We start from the raw sequence: 17,916 nt of genomic DNA on the forward strand, positions 1-17,916 counted from the left end.
AATAGGCCATCTCGGTGAAGCACTGAGAAAAACTTGAGAAATGAAGGTTTTTGGAAATTTAAAGGCAGCTCAAGATCATGTTTATAATAAGTAATTGTGCCATTTGTATGTACAGCCTGTCCTATATGGTTCATATGATGTCATGTGAAATGAATTGTTTATTGGTAACTAAAATGTTATTTTGGTAATACTTTGCTGAATCTGTATGATTTGTATTCATATGGCAACATGTGTCATAATGCTCTGTCTTGACTGGTTATGACTGATGTTATGTTGCTAAGGAAGGCGTTTGAGAAAGTTACCTGATATTTATGGCAAAGATGTCAAGAATATCATTACCTCTATTTTCATTTGCCATGTGGCCCAATGCACAGAGAACTTGACGTTCCATCCAACACTCACTCCAATTTTAGATGCTTCATGTTGCTGTTATGTGTGAATATTCCTGTTCTGCATTAATTTGCTAATTTCCACACCCAGTCAATGAGCGAATGAGAGAGGAAGAAAAGTCAGCACAGCATTTGCAGATTTAATTGTCATTCCATTATCTATTTGAAAACCTGGGCCTTGATCAAACTCACTGCAGACAGAATGTGAGTTTAGCTTTCGGCTATCCTCTCTTTTCAGGAAGAGAGAGAGGGGTGAGCAGGAGGGAGAGAGATAAGCCAACACTGCAGCACTGCACAGTTCCACGTTCTGATTTTAACACCTACCTAATTACAGAATACACCACAGTGCTCAACAACGATGATCAGTTTAAACCATAAAAAAATGCCCAGTCATTTTCCTCATGGCCCAGCACACTGGCAGGGAAATTAAACTTGAATCCAGGATCCATTAGCACAGGAAACAGGTGCTCTCTTCGCTCACCACTGCATGACTCATGTTTATTAAGAAGGGCACAGGCCAACATGCCACCTCCATTTTGCAAAGTCAGACATCACAGTGTTCAGTTGAGTGTGATATTTATGGGATCATTATCCACATCTACCTTACAAACCAGTTAAAACTCTTTCAGGTTAAAATGCATGTGACCATTAAAGTTGTGGAACCAAGAATTGAAATGAAATGCAAAAAAAGTATATATATATATATATAATTTATAATATATGCAATTCAGTTACATAATAACTTGACAGAGGTTTCATGAACTGGCACCACCTGAGGTCAAGTTTTGTTCACCTCTGATAGCAGGAATTAAGAAACACAGTGAGCTCAGATAATAGAGCATGAAATTACTCATTGCTGTACGTCAACAGCTAATGAAGTTAGCTATCAACAGCAAGGCATTTTTGGGAACAAGAGAACAGCACAAAACCATCCGCGGAGCCATGGTGTAACCTGGAGACTCTGGGCTAAAACCTGTTTTGTTGCAATTGCTGGGACATGGCAAACACAGCCTTTACACAGGCTGACTTAATGGTTATTTTTTACAACATAAGTGCGGAATAGTGAAAAACAGCAAGTGAAAAAACAAGCCGTACAAAAACTGACTCCAAGTCAGAAAACCAATGGTTTGCATGTTCGTTTGTGATGTAACTACATTAATATCTCAGTAAATACCATGACAGTCCTGAGTCAGGCAGTTTGGAGAATCGGTCCGCTGATGTCACACAGTGATATTTCTCATTCCTGTGTTCCTGCTTGCTCATGTCCTCATGGGTGTGAGCTATTGAGGGATGAACACAGCACTCATACACCCTACTGGCCATGTGTGGGAATGCTGTAAGGTAGTTCATTATGCATGTACAACACACTGAAGAAGTATTAAATATTGGCTGCATTTTACAGCTCCAGATAAAAGTGTGATAATATGAAAATGTAGTCGCACTGCTGCATTAACGAGAGTTTAAATCCTTACACAGAAAGAAAAATAAAGCCTATTTCACAAAATAATAGTTGCATAATTGGTATGCAATTTGCTAATTTGTTTCTGTATTTTAGCATGCTCTTTTTAAAGAGGTAATTTCATAGTTCAGTGTTCAATGGAAAACGAGTTTTATTATTTCAGGTACTGTTGCTTATAAATAATTATCATGCTGCCTCATTGATGCATTTTCTTGTAAAATGTTAAAACACAGGTAGCCTGAACCAGAAGAATTTTTAAATGTCTGTGGGTGATAACAGGCTTTTTTCAGCCAGTCTAGGCTTTTCATTTTACCTACTGTCGAAAAGGTCTGGTCTTGAAAACCCAAGGGCATCTGTTCCTACTATATCATCTGGCAAGCTTTTCCATCAGTTGAAAGAAAATCAGGAATCTGTGACATTTGCCTATAACTAATTTCCACTTACTTTTCAATCCTTTTTCCAGCAGCAGCAGATAAAATATGTAAAATGAAGTTGGACAATATGTTAGATAATAGTAAGATGGTGGACCTAACCATACAAGCCTCAATACAGTCCCCTGATACTGTTCTACCAAACAGACAGAGAAGATCGGAAATTTGAGCTTTCATTTTATTTACTTTAAGAAATACATTTTTTCAGCTTAACAAGGGATAGGTAGTTATGGGCATACCAGCACCACACCAACAGGGGGTATATATATGTTTATAGCCTTACCCCATGGGAGGCAGAAGTGATAGATCCCTGTGGAAACGCAATAGGCTTCACCCCCCCCCCCCCCACCATCACCCCCCGCCTCGCGTCCCCCGTCGCCACGGTGACCCATCAGTCTTCATCAGCTTCCTGTTTCCTCGCTGTGGGGAGTCGGCTGCCTCCGCCACTCTAGCCGTGAGTGAACGAGGGAGGCTGCGATGAGAGCCGCATGAACATTGATGGGATCCTGTGATGACCGTTTAAAGGCCTGTTCCTCTCCGCCGTGCTGCAGCACCATGGCGCATCCCTCATCCCACCGGAGGGCGATTTTACGCATGCAAGTCATGTGAATTCTTATCGCGGCAGATAGGAAATATTCCTTTTAATACTTCCTTAACCTGCTCCACTCTTTTTTCTCAACTGAAAGTATTCTCTAGTAAGCAACAGTGAGTAACATAGAGCAACAATGAAACGCTGTGACAATAAACAACTTTAAACAAAACTGAACAACTCTGAGGAAAAACTTACACAAAGCAACACTGAGGAGTGTGGAACGAAATCAGACCATAAGTGCATTTTAATTTGGAGTATATTTGGGTCCCAATCCAAGGATGTGATAATGGAACCAGAGGGAATAAGTGAGTAATTTCCCTAGACTGTGAGCACATTAAATGACCTCAGTTCACAGGGATGAACAGGGCTCGTAACCTGCCAGACGAGGGCCTGGTCGCACATATTTGTGCCCAATTTATTTTAACACAGTCCCCACAGGCTGTTAAATGCCCTGGAAGGAATCCGCACCGACTGACCATTAAAATGCTACTGGGGAGCTTAGGTACAGTGGTGGCGGTGGTGATTTGGGGGGGGGGGGGGGGTTGCATGGATTTATCTGTGGTATTTGTGGTGAGCGCTAAAGACTCATGTGCAGATATGAGTGCGCCAGGGCCTTCACAGACATGAAGGCTTTTGGGTTGAGTGATGCTCAGCAGAGCAGCCCACAGAACACTGAAATATAAAGCTTGAAAAAAATAGTTCTTACAACAATTGATGGCAGACCAATGTGATTTACAGTATACCGGAGGAGCGAATTCAATAGACAGTATTTTTATATTCCGTAGGTGAGAAAAACAGGAAGCCATAAATGTGTCATTTGCTGACACATCTATATAAATAAATGTTCCCCCTTGTGATATAAACCCTACCTTTTGTCTACTATGCTACCATATTTGGGAGGTTTTGGTAAAAAAATTGGAATACAGTGCTGCTCCAATTGCTAAATAAATTATTAAGAAATACATTCAATGGGGCTGCTGGGTAGCTGCTGGGTGGCTCACAAAGCGCACAAGTGAGCACCATGGTCTTCGATGACTCTCTCCGCACTTGTACGACAGGGGTCGTTTCGGACCCTGCTCTGTGCGTATGGCTGGTATAGAAAGAAACGATTGACGGACACCGTGTGCACTGGAGGAGAACTGCGAGCTGTCTTCACTCTCCTGTGCCAGCAACAGGGGTCGTATGTGAGCAGGCTTGTGTATAGTTCACAAACCAGAAAATATTACAAATGGGATACATTATATTACGGCTGTGTAAAAAATTGGTATGCAGAAGGGCATCCCTAATTGCACAAGGCATCAAACTATGAAGTAGATGGGCCGCAACAGAGGACCACACCGGGTTCCACTCCTGTCAACTAAGAACGTGAAAATACGGTGGGCATGTGATCACCAAAACTTGACAATTGAAGATTGAGAATTTGGCACAAACAGCATGAACTCATGGATCCATCCTGCCTTGTGTCCATGGTGAAGGCTGGCGGTGGTGGTGAAATGGTGTGGGGAATGTTTTATTGGCAAACATTAGGCCCCTTAATACCAACTGAACTTGAAAGCCACAGGATATCTGCGCATTGTTGCTGACCGTGTACATTCTTCTATGGTCACCTTCTACCCTTTTTCAAATGGATACCTCCAACAGGATAATGTGCTTTGCAATAAGGCACACATCATCTCAGGCTGGTTCCACTGCAGCTTACTTCAGTGGCCTGCACGATCCCCAGATCTCAATACAGCACCTTTGGGATGAGGTGGAACAGCAGGTGTGCACATGAATGCACGGGTGAAAAATCAGCTGGAATTGTGTGATTCTGTTGAGGCAGCATAGACCAAAATCCCTTAGGAATGTTTCTAGCTCCTTGTTGAATCCATGCTGTGAACAATTCAGGCTGTTCTGGAGGCAAAATTGGGTCCTACCTGGTACTAGATAGATACACCTAATAACTTGACCACTAGCTATATATGCAGGGTCTGAAACTAGCATCTGACCACCCGCCAAATGCGGGCAGATTATGTCAGTGTCAGGTAAACAACCGATTTACCAGACACACTGTTGTGTAGAAATAAAGCTGCCGAAAAAACCTCCGAAACATACATGGAAGTTCATGCAGTTACAGCAATCACAATCATAGTTTCAGAATACGAGACTTCAACTCCCACAAATCCTCACATTTGTTGGGCTTCTCTGAGTGTACGTGGCTGCACTCTGCTTTTGTCACCAGTCGTGACACTTGCTAGAGCAGTAACCTAACATCTGCTAATAAATTCTGTGAAAATCTTAGCCAGAATTATCTAACGTTAATTAGCTGTAAAAAAAAGATTTGGTGACACTTGGGTAAAAAACCTGTTGAAAAGAGGAAGATAAATGATAATGTCAAAGAAAAACAAAGCAAAGTTAAAAAAGAAACAGTTTTAGTGGTGAGTGGAGCTTGATGATATTGGCAAGTGTTGCGAATGGCTTGTATTCAAGGCTGAAGATCAAGTCATGTTCTGCGCTAACTGATGTCTATATGCTCTCGAATAGTCAAAGCCAATTTTTTGCGAATAAGTATTACTATTGTTAATTTTACAGCGTTATGAAATCGATTTTCTCTTTAAATAAATATTTAAAAAATGTTTTACAAAGCATGCTCATGCAGTTCTGTGATTTTCATTTCCATATTGTGCAAAAAACAATAGTGTTTGGTAAATTGTCCAAGTGTCCGGTAAATTTTTTTTAATCCACCAGTCACAGTGGCTGGCTCTACAAAAAAAAAAAAAAAAAAAAAAAGATTCAGACCCTGTATATAGTATGGCAGCAAATCTAATTATAACTAAACCGCGGCCTCCTTATTAATGTAATACTAACTGCAACTATGCATAAAATACGTATAATTGCTTTATTAAACTTAAATAACTGAACAGTATTCTGAAATTTGTCGTTGCATCAACATTGTGACATGTACACATGAACTGGGAGATCTGAACCTGGATGTTTTCCTGCCGAAAGAGGAAGGAGGGTTCAGGTAACAGGGAGGAGACGATATCAGGGAAGGAGACTGACTGTAGAAGACAGTATTGGCTGTGTCGAAGGTTTGAAGATCGATGGAACGTGAGAAGTGCAGCATTATGTCAGCAGACTGGGTCCTCTCGTCCAAGCTGTCGCTTCCTTCACGTCAAAACAGAGCGAGCGACCGTAACCCAGGCCCTTTTCACTCTGTCCATCTCTCATCCTGTTGAATGCTTTTAATCTCACACAGTCTCCAAAGGCCTGGATATCGCAGCTTGCCTTTTCATTCCCATAGAGTATTTTGTATCCAGGAAACTGGCTTGGCAGATGCAGAAAGGCCTAGTGCATTCCAAGAAGGCACTCCCGGATGCTTTCTTTCAATCTCAAAACTAATTAAGCTGGCTCTACAACAGGTGGCCAAAAAAAATGTTTGTGATTTCTTTTTTTCAATCGCCTAAGTGCACTTAGCTTTTGACCTTTCCACCTCCGGCAGGCAGATTGATCTATGTACAGGAAGCACTCTGTTTAGATTCTCAGGTGAGATGGGAGAAGCAGTGACTGTACTGAATGTAGCCTGGGACAGTAGGAGATTTTTGTATTTGCTGTTTTAGAAATTTACAACCTTAAATTACCCAATGACATATCCATGTCTATTGATGTAGTCTTTAATTAGATCATTTGATTGCAATATAGCAGAATTTCACAATGTTAACATCAGACTTTTATTTTTCATGGCATGCATAACTATTTCTGACATAAATACTGGTCTTCATTCACAAAACCTGCATTATATTATTCTTGTGAAATGCATGTAACTAAGAAAGATTTTAATTCTGGGATTGCAACTGGGGTTGGAACAAAACCCAGAATAAACTGGGCTGAGTTTAAGAACCACTTCTGTATGAGACGCCAACCAAGGCATTGATTCACTGTGGTCATTAAAGATCCCATAACACTTGCAAAGAGTAGGGGGTTCCCTGGTGACCTGTCACCTAATCATCCTGATCAACCTGCCACCTAATCATCCCCCAGTTTAATTGGCTAAGAAAATCATGCTTTCGCCCTCTGCTGCTGTGTGGTGATTGGTCTGGTGAAAAATGATTGTCGTGCATTACCCAGGTGGGTGCCACACATTCTTGGTGCCTAAGGAATGTTTCTCCTTCAGCAATGTAAAGCACTTTGTGTGTGAGAATAACGCTATATAAATGCAAGCCATTATTATTATTTATAGACCACTTTCTTTTGTATGACTAGGACCGGGCGGGCTACATTATTTGGTTGTCATGGCAACAGGTAATAAAATCTGCATTGTTGGTCCATACAGTTTCCAGGAAGAGAATGAGGTCACAAACTGATGCCTAGTGAAATAATATTTGCATTCCGCACCTAATTAATTTACCACGTTGATTAAATGAATTAATTTCACTGTGTAGGGCCAATACAATGCTAAATAAAGCACAAATTGTGACTTCTATCAACAGCTCAGCTAACTTGTAGGAATAACCCTGAATTCACAGCACACAATTGTTCTTTTGGTTTTTTGTTAGTTTTTGCTGTTCTTTAATTTTTACAAGATCCTATCTGAATTATTGACTGGATTCAAAAGTCTTGATTGAATACATTGCATTGCAATACATTCATTTAGCAGATGCTCTTATCCAGAGTAACTTACAATGTATGATTCTTTTCCCTTAACCTTCACTCAAGACACTACATTGTGTAGTGGAAATCATAGAAAGGTAGTGTGCTGGCTGGAGGGATGGGGGGGATATAAACTTTTCTAGAAGCCTGGGTAGATTTGCCAGTGAGAGTATCCGTGCAATTGACAGTCTACGGCCACAGAAGGCAGCATTAGGAAGAAGCCCGTGTTTATTTGCAATGCCTTTCATAACCCATAATCAGGACAGGCTGGGACACGGAATTTTATGTAAATTGTGCCTTAAGCCGATTACAGGCGCCGCGGTCGCACGGCAATATTAGCTATTTTATGGACTTCCAATTTTCTCACCCAATGAGATAAAGACAGAATAATAATAAAGCCAATAATAATCGCACCATGCTGCCACCGTATGAAGATGTTTCTGGTGTCAGAAAGGATAAATAGGTATCTCTCAGCAATGCTGATGCCCATGGGTATGTTTGCAGTCATAATGTGGGGAAAATGCAGTTAAGCTCAGGTTCCAGCCTTCGGACATTTGCTGAGTTTCAGCGGGGGTTCACGCCGTTAGCCTCAAACGTCCAACCAAATGGTATTGCATGGGATGGCATAGGTATAGAATCTGAAGATGAAAAATCCTTTGGGATTTCAAATTAATCGCCTTCTGTGGAGTGGATGCTTATATAAAGAATTGCATGTGCTCAATCCTCTCACTGAATCAAAGAAGCACATTAAGAAGACCATTCCAGCCATTATGCCTGTTGCTTGAACCATTGCATTGGGCATATGCACTCTAGTAATCCCTGCATCAGGTCATTTTGAATTCTCTATACTTCTGAAAAGTACTAACTTTATTTATCAACTTTCAATATTAATGGGCATGGTGGAGAAGTGGTTTGCAGCGTTGCCTCTCAAGAAGGATGCTCCAGTTTCTCTCTGCTTATGGTTTGCATGTTCTCCACATTTTTGTCTGGATTTTTCACCAGGTTCTCCGGTTTTTTCTCACACAAAAAGACATGCATGTCTGGTCAGGTACACTCCTGCCATTGCCCTTGACCAAGGAACTGGCCTCAGAAATGGAGTTGGTCCCCATGTTCCCTTTGTTACATCCTAAGTAATTAACTTGGATGGGTCAAATGCTGAGGACAAATTATCTCACTGAGCCAATAAAGTGTAGCTTAATTGAATAAAGACCTGTTAAATCTGGAGTAGCTCTAAACATTTGGTTTAAGAAAAATATTCCGTCAACGCTTACACTAGACTGAACTTAGGCAATAGGTATTTACTATTATTTGGAAGAGCGCTTCTGCTACATCTAAAAAATAATGTTTCCGTCTTCTAAACATTCAGGTAGTAGCTTGATAAAGGTAAACAGATTGCCATCACTTTCCGTTTCTGTGGAAGTATCTCCATCATAACATTCTCCCTGTTCTACTCTATTAAACATTGCAAACCAACAACAGTATTCTTGAAAATCACCATTATCCTAATCTGCTTGCTCCAATCCGATTGCAGAAAGTGTATGCCAAACTATTCAACTGACAATTGATAGGGCAGAAAACTCCCCCTTAAACTGATTACTGGTTTCATCTTATTTTCAATCATTTCCCTTGATTAACAGTACAACCGCTAATTCACGAAATACTCAATACCCAAAGTATAGCCAGTTCTCAATCGGGCTATTACACAAATAATAAAATTATTTTTATTTGCATTGTAAAATTGTGCGCATTTTATCAATATCCATTTTAACACTAAGTACGTGTCCCCTTTGTTCTCTGCACTCACTCATATTCATGTCAAATACAGACAGATTTTGTTATTTAAATAATCTTCCAGTGCATGTTTTTTAGATAGCCTTTATTGCAGGGTGTGTTGAAAACTAAAGCAGCAGGCAAGATAACAGAGTAGTAGTTTGTTGTTAAGTGTGCTTAGTGATTAAAAAATATATTTTTCTAAATTGAATTTGTCGCTTAATCAACATAACATGATGTGACCAAAAAAGCTGTGTATTCACCTACCAATTTGTCAGATCGATGGCAGTCCTGTTAACCAAGGAAAATTAATGAAAACGGGTTGAGAACAATGATTAGTCAGTTTAAAGGGAAGTGCAAAAGGGCATATATTTTTAGCTCACCAGCCACCGTAGCTTATTTACAGTGTAACACTTATTTAATGTATAAACCATATATCGATTGTGAATTCAGCATTAAAACTTGGGGATAAGATGTAAAAAATCTTTCCAAGCAAAATCCCAAAGCACTGAAATAATAATCATTATTTCATTTTAAGCGGTGGCAATAAGCAATTGGTTATAACAAATATTGCGTTACGTTGCTATGAAATTACAGCCCTTCTCTTCTCCCTTTGAAGTGCAACCAGCTTGTATGAATAAAATCCATCCCAGATTATTATATTCTGAAAAATTGTTTGAATATTTAGAAGCAGGCTTCATTCAAACTAATGTAATACAAGTGTATACCACCATCATAGAGCTTTACTAACATATGTACCACACTGTGATGTATTTTAACAGGCTAAATGCATCAACCAGAGGGCACTGCAATCCACTCAACTAAAACACTCATCTTTTTTTACCTTAGTTTTGACCTCATTTTATTTTGATCTCAGTCTTATTTTCAAGAATGAGTTGTGTTTCTGCCTTTCTACTGCAACTAATTTGTCAACCGAAAATACCAGTGCTGCTGGCTGAATCTAACTGAACATAAATAATATCTTGTTTGGCAGCAAATAATATCACATAGTTACTCAGATAGTACAACTTAAATACAAATGACAGTTATTAGCATTTTTATTATGCTGAAAAGATAAGGTAATAATGAGTTAGTTTTGAGGAAAGGAAATCATTCTTAGGAAAAGTGTGCTAGATTTAATCCCATTCATCACAGCGTCCAGGTTATTCCGATACTTTACTTGTTTACAGCATACGATCAGTAGATGCATAGCCTTGTGCATCCTGATCTGAATATTAATAGCACAGGTAGATAGCTTTAACTAGCAAACATTCAGTACAAATCGGAGGCAACCCTCTCTGTGTTCTCACCAGCGGAACACAGCGCAGGTGTTGGTATGGCCAGGAATTGTTTTTTTTTTATTTATCAATTGTGATAATTGTAATAGTTTCCCCTCGGACCTTGAAAGCTGTATCTTGACAACAGATTCCCTCAACCCTCGTAAGCCTCTGTACTAATATAGGGTCGGAGGTGCCAAATCCACAAATAGGTCCCAGAACGCAAGCAGTCCACAAGTAGTCCACTGCTAGTGAGAGTACTGCCAGTGGGATAGCTGTCACTTTGTCCACTTTGTACATGTCCATTGTATTCAGATTTACCATCTTTTTCATTCATGCAGACTTTCATTTTAGTATTGAGAATTTTACTTTATTCTCTTTGAAGTTTGGCAAGAATTTCTTGAATGGGGAGTAGGTAAGACACAGACATTAATGAATGAAAGGAGAGGAGAGGAGAGGAGAGGAGAGGAGAGGAGAGGAGGGAGAAATATGGACATTACATGAACTGAACTGGAGTCTCTTTGTCCCTGGGTTGTGTGATGACGGAAAAGCAAACAAACCACCGACCCAGCCAACGTGCACACAGCCAACAGGTGTGAAGGACATGACTGTGTGAGCATCGCAGTGCACCTCTTCCACTTCACACAGTAGATCAAATGTGTGGGACCAGGCCAGTGGAGCACAAAGCAGTAGCTGCTGGCCTTTGTCACAGTGACATCATAGGATACCTGCAATGAGCAGATCTTCTCACCAAGCAGATTTCTTCTCTTATCCCTAACCCACTGTTCTTCCTTTCTCTGTGGTTTTCTTTCACTTTCACTCTGTTCCTATATGTTTTTCCTCAATCTCTCCATCCTCCCTCTGTTTTTTGCTCTGTCCTTTTGTCTTTCAACTGCCCCTCTCTCTTTCTATATTTCTTGCTTTTTCTTTATTTCTCTCTCTATTGTCCTCGCCCTCTTCCAATTGCCTTTGGAAAATAAGGCATAAAACAGGCATCAGTTCCTTTGTAATCCAAATCCTTTTCTTCTCTCTCTCTTTTCCTTTTCCCATCAACGACAGAGCAGAAGGTTAGACCACAGAAGAATGGTGGACAGAGAGAGAGAGAAGGAAATTGAGAGAGAGAGAGAAAAAAAGAAGGGGATAGATAGGAGAAAGAAGGGAATGGAAAGTGAGGAGAGAAGGAGAGAGTAGTAGGAGAGTGTGAAAGAAAGAGGGGAAAGGAAAGACTGAGATGCGTGAAGGGATAGGAGAGAAAGTGAGAGTTGAGAGAGGAGAGAGAAAGTGACAGGCATGGGTAAGAGAGGAAGAGGAAGGAGGGATGGAGAATGGGAGAAAAAAACAGAGAGAGGAGAAAGTTTATAAGGCACAGTTTGGGGGGAAAATGTAAGGAAAAAAAGCCTGGAAGTCTGTGGTGGCCAGCTGCATGAGCAGAGATAGCAGAGAGAGGCCTTTAATTCTCAATCCCCACAGAGCCTTTGAAAATAACCAATCTTCTTATCACAGACGCGGGGCTGCTTATGCAAATTGTTGTGGAGTGGAACGTTTAAACGGAAAATTACTCGACAGCAGTTTTTTCCCTCTTCTCTCTCTCTCTCTCATTCTTTCCCTCTCTTTCTCACTCCCTCTCTTATTCTCATTCTTGTTCTCTCTCTCCCTCTCTCTCTCTCTCTCCCCCCCTCTCTCTCTCTCTCTCTTTCTCTCTCTCTCTTCCACATAGAAAGCCTGCTTCGCGTCTCAGATAAGAAGATGAATTGCTCTCCGTGCTTTGAAGCGCTTCAGGATTTAAACACGCTGGTCTAGCTCCCGTCTAATGCAGTAGCTCTTACCGCCTTTGTAGCAGGGAGGGGGAGAGAACAGGAGGGGGAGAAAAAAAGCAAAGAAAAGCGACTCAGAACAACATAGATTCTGTACTCACTCCTGCTCTGACATATTGCAGCCACATCCAATTGTGCCTGCACTTACAAAAAAAAAAAAAAAACCTAACACTTTCAGCTAAATTTTCATTAAGTTTTACTAATTCACTGTTGTATTTTATTTTCATATTCATCTCTTTTTTATGACATAATGGGAAATACTTCACTGCCAGGGGATAAAAGAGCTTTCTTGTGAATGTATTTATTTATTTACTTTTGATGCGTTAAACAGTCCAAACCTCAGTAAAATATCAAAGCAAGAAACAAAGGAATAACAATGTATTCATAAATCTTATTATGATCTATCATCGAAGGAGGAAGGTATAATGTATCAACAGGTACTTTACTCTAGTCAGGGGCCATTCACACCATTTGTCATTCTGTTGTCGGACACCATAAGTGTGTCACTGTTGGTGTGTGTGTGTGCGTGCATGTGTGGGTGCGTGTGTGTGCACGTACTGGCAAACAAAAACGGCTCTAGTAAATGCCATCTGCTAATCCTGTACATTCAGACAGCTAATGTCCATTTATAAATTGTCTAATTTTTTGTGCAATCTTTTGTTTTGGTGCTATACATTATGAAATCGGAACATTCTGTCATTTTGTTGTTGAAATCAGCAGCCCACTGAAAAGACAATATACTTTTTAACAGGTAACAAAACTCTCATAAAGGAAATGTTATCCATACGTACTGATAATGATTCATTGCTACTACCAGTTGACAGGCATATATATTTGACGGTTTGTAATTATGCTCAAACTTGACATGATTGTCAGTGGCATATGTTTTGAATATGACTGAGCTGGAAGTGCTGATTCAAACCATATTCTATGTTCTTTTTCTTCTCAGAGACAACTCAGAAAGCGGAAGTGCTATTTACTCATAGCAGGAGCAGTGGTCTTGACCTTCCTCATCATCATCATCGCTGTCTCTGCAAGAAAATGAGACCTCTGTCCAGGTGGGAACTGGCAGGTGTCCTTCTGGTTGTATTGTAATAGGTTTGGCACAATGCCAGATATTTTTAAAAGCAGTCAATCAATCAATCAATCAATCAGTTAGTCAATCAAACAGATAAATTTATGATTTTTTGTTCACTGCCAATAAATCAATGCAAAAGTGCATTTGTATGTAGTTTTGCAGCATAACTATTTAATGACTATATATATATATATATATATATATATAAATCAGATATGTTCAATAAAGTAATGTTTTCAGTGAGTTGCTATTAATCATCTATGCATAAGTAGCATCCTGCCCAGTTTAACAGGTTGTGCCCTGACGGTGCTTGATTATAATTTACTCAAGGAGAAAAATGATGACAACAGGCTGAGTTAATAATTCATGGCCCATAATTTAAGGATTCTTTTGGGACTATAATTATGTATGTAGTTTTTTATTTATTTATGTACCTATTGCACCTTGTCACTGAACAGTACAGATTGGAAATCTCCATGATGTTTTGATGTTTTTGGCCAGCAGGGGGAGCATGAGAGGCCACAGAATTAATCATACTGTATCTCCAACATTACCAGCCAGCACTGCCTTGTAATAGCATAACTATATATATATATATATATATATATATATATATATATATATATATATATATATATATATATACTGCAGCCCATACTGCTACCTGTTGTTCTAAAAGGATGACATAAAACTAGCTGTATAGTAATTCAATTCAATTTCGTTCTACTGAGTACTAACTTAATATAGTGTACGTTTGCAACTAGTAAGAATTAAATTACAATCATATTCAATTGTATGAATTGGTGCAATTTACATTATTGTGATTAAGTTGCCACTTGCTGAACTCTTTCTATGTGTATAAACGTTCCAGTATAGCTACGTGCTAGGGATTTTATCATACATATACACACACTCACACACACCCAACATATATACAACATATATAAAAATGTGCATGGAGCAGTTTTTCCTTGTGCGTAGGTAGTTCTGTGCGCGGAGCAGTTTTTCTGTGTGCAGAGCAGTTTTTCTGTGTGTGGAGAAGTTTTTCTGTGCGTGGAGATGTTCTTCAGGGCGCAGAGCTATTCTTCAGGGCACAGAGCTATTCTTCAGGGCGCAGAGCTATTCTTCAGGGCGCAGAGCTATTCTTCAGTGTGTGGAGAAGTTTTTCTGTGCGTGGAGCTGTTCTTCAATGCGTGGAGATGTTCTTCAGGGCGCAGAGCTATTTTTCAGTGCGTGGAGCAGTTTTTCTGTGCGTGGAGCTGTTCTTCAGTGCGTTCTTCAGTGTGCATAGGCAATTCTGTGCGTGTATTGCCCTTCAGGGCCACCGTAGATAACTGTGAAAGTGAGGGCATACAGAGCATAAATATTTGTGCATATTTGTGCTGCAAACATACACATACACACAGGTCATCCAAGATAATTTCATGTCAGTAGCTACACAGGTCTGGTCATTTACTTACTGCTAAACTGTGACAAGCGTAATCATAATGTGCTTAGTCTGGCTGTCAGGGCTCCTATTATTTTTCAGGTTGTGATTGTTGTCCTACAAGCAATTTTAGGTGTTATTTTGTTTTTAAAGTTAACGGTCACTTTATCTGACATTATTCCATATGTCAAAGCATGTTACGTTGTAGTTAGTTAGATGCAGTAGCCTACAGCACATTTTTTATTTTTTTATTTATTTATTCATTCATTCATTCATTCATTCATTCATTCATTTTATCCATAATTATATATCCTGCTTATTCCTGGTCAGGATTGTGGAGGGGTGCTGGAGCCTATCCCAGCATGCAGTGGGGGAGAGGCAGGAATACGCAATGGACAGGTCACCACTCCATCGCTGGGCACACATACAATTCACTCACATACTCATACCCAGGAGCAATTTAGACTCTCCAATTAATTTGAGCTGACCCATTCACTAAACCCTCCACCACATGTAATCCTGGCAATCTCAGGATTCCCTAGCAAAGACATCTGAGTGATATAATATAACGCTTTCAAAATAAGTCTGGTACGATTTTTATCAGAGAGAAACATAGCCACACCTCTATTACGCAGAGGTCAATGAAATCTCAAAGAAGAAGATCTGCGCCACAATGAAATCGCACAGCAGCTAGGCCATGGTATTTGGTATTCCGCACTCATTAAATTATCTGCAACTGAAATTTCTGCTTCTGCAGTCGCATAATAAGATTTCCATTCATTACCACTTAAAATGGTAATGTTACCACTAAAAGCAATCACCTTTCTGAGGTACTGAATGTGTCCATACTGACTGTACAGACATACTTTTTCCATCACAGAAATAATGAAGCAAAGTTAACTTCCCCTAAGCACGTGTAAGCTGAACCACTGAGAAGCCAGTGTCAAACAGAATATATAAATAAAATGAGCACCACCTTCTGTGAAGAATCCGCTGGAAAAATATTTTTATGTGATGTGTGAAGGATGGATTACTTCCACTGTCACTTCAATAAAATGGAACTGAAGCCTATAATGGATTAACCAATATTATTTATTTATTTTTAACTGAAGCCTATTCTATTGCGATACCAACCAAGACTGGAGAGGGGGATAGAGAAGATTTTTATCGTAGTTCGATCCCACCTACAACAGCTCAGGCCATGTAGTCCATGCCTTTTTCCTCCCTGTTTCCACTTTCCTATGTGTATATAGACCAGGCACTCTTCACTAATTTTCCCAAAGATCTTGTTTTAGTCATTCCCAGCTCTCATAGGCCTAGGCTGTGCACTTTGCACCGTGCCTCTAAAATGCAGGTTCCATTAATGAACTTTAAATTAACCCCAAAGTAAAACAAATTTTCTCCTTCAAGGCCTCCTTTTTGAATGGGCAGGAAAACTTTTGTGAGTTTTTATATTATGGGATACAGTTGTAGTCCATGGGAGAAAGTACTATTCATATGCCAATAGAAGATAATGAAATGATATTCCTCCATCTGAGGATTTGAGAACAACTTTTTGAAAATAAACCTGCATATTTGCCAAAGTAGCTGAAGGAAAACTGTAAGGATATTTCATATTTATTTCATTTAGTTTTTATTTTAAATATTTTCATTTCATATATATGTATAATATTACCGAAACAGCACATGTAAGAAGGCCTGGACAGAATTTATTGAAAGGCCAGACATGAGCTTAAGTACTTTTCCAAGCGTCAAAAGATTTTTTTTGTTCCACTAAAGCAACTGATTGTAATTTCTCTTTCATTTCTGTATTTTCCCCATAGGCACAAAATGTATCCTTTACCCTGACCCTTACCTTAAACACAATCCTTGGATGTTGCATAACTGCAGACATTCAAACGTATATAACTGATGTGTATTAAAAATATGATGCAGAAGTTTGTTGATGTTTTTGAACCCAAAACACTTCAGCCACTGACAGAAAGAGAGCCATAATCATTTTATTACAGCGGATGAATCTCAAAAGATGGGCCTTGGGCAGTTACTGCAGTGCCAGGTTGTTCCTACATTCTGAAAACATTTAAAAAAACAATAGTTAGGAGAGAAAAATTGTTGAATAGAAATATTGCTCACCTGGAGAAGGAATATGAACTGGAGAAAGGTTTCAAACTGTAAAAAATCTGTTCAAATTTGAATAAATATTTCTCCCGAGAAGCTACATTGTCAAGCACCACAAAAAAATAATGGCTTTCGTCTCAGATGCTTGTATGTTGGCCTTATTTAAAAAATTTAAATGAACCCATGCTGTAACATGACAATACCACATATATATAGCTTCATTTACTGATACTGTATACAGTATTTATTTATTTATTTATTTGTCAGAGACAGAGGAAGGCCTTTGATACATGGCTTTGATATGCAGTCCACGGGCACACAAACGACTAGAGAGGGGCACAATGAGAGCAGTGAAACGTGGACCCATAATCGATTGAGCCCTCCCATTCCCTGGGTGATGCAATCGTCAGTCAGCCCATGAGGCTATCACCCACAGCCGCCACTGGCAGGAAAAGTTTTTATATTTGATGTGGCCTCATTTTTTTTATTCCTGAGACATCTGCATTTGTAATGATTACACCACATAGCCTATATACAATGCCTTAAAAAACACTTTATAAAAAATGAATATGCTCACTAAACTGTTAGAAGATTAAATGTTCTAACAGGCTTAGGCCCTACATGCATTTATAACTTAATGGTCTGAGTCATAACTAAACACATAATGTAAATGTTGTGATAACTAAAATTATTTCCCTTTTGGCATTAGTATTGAAAATGAAACAGAAAATTCGATCATTATATTTGGTCAAAAGACATCTCTATCTACTCATTAATTGCTATAATTAATATGGTTACTTTTGACTGGATATAATTATTCAAGTATCAGTATGCATCCCGGTTAATTCCGCTTGGACCCAAGACATAGTCATTGTGTGACTTGATGAGACTTGTATGCATGTTTAATCGTGACAAACTCAATAACGGAGGCTT

At 39.3% G+C, this 17,916-nt stretch overlaps 1 protein-coding gene across 1 annotated transcript in view; it reads left to right on the forward strand.

Annotated features, from left to right (window-relative positions):
- The window catches only part of tsnare1 (T-SNARE Domain Containing 1), a 165,849-nt gene that overhangs the window by 128,037 nt on the left and 19,896 nt on the right, over window positions 1–17,916 (forward strand). Inside the window, exon 11 of the mRNA XM_035389640.1 lies at window positions 13,311–13,419. Within this exon, the coding sequence (XP_035245531.1) occupies window positions 13,311–13,406 (96 nt within the window). The 3' untranslated portion in view covers window positions 13,407–13,419. The remainder of the gene's footprint in view (window positions 1–13,310; window positions 13,420–17,916) is intronic.

The sequence above is a fragment of the Anguilla anguilla genome, chromosome 1 (genome assembly GCF_013347855.1).
Source record: "Anguilla anguilla isolate fAngAng1 chromosome 1, fAngAng1.pri, whole genome shotgun sequence".
Classification (NCBI taxonomy): Eukaryota; Metazoa; Chordata; class Actinopteri; order Anguilliformes; family Anguillidae; genus Anguilla; species Anguilla anguilla.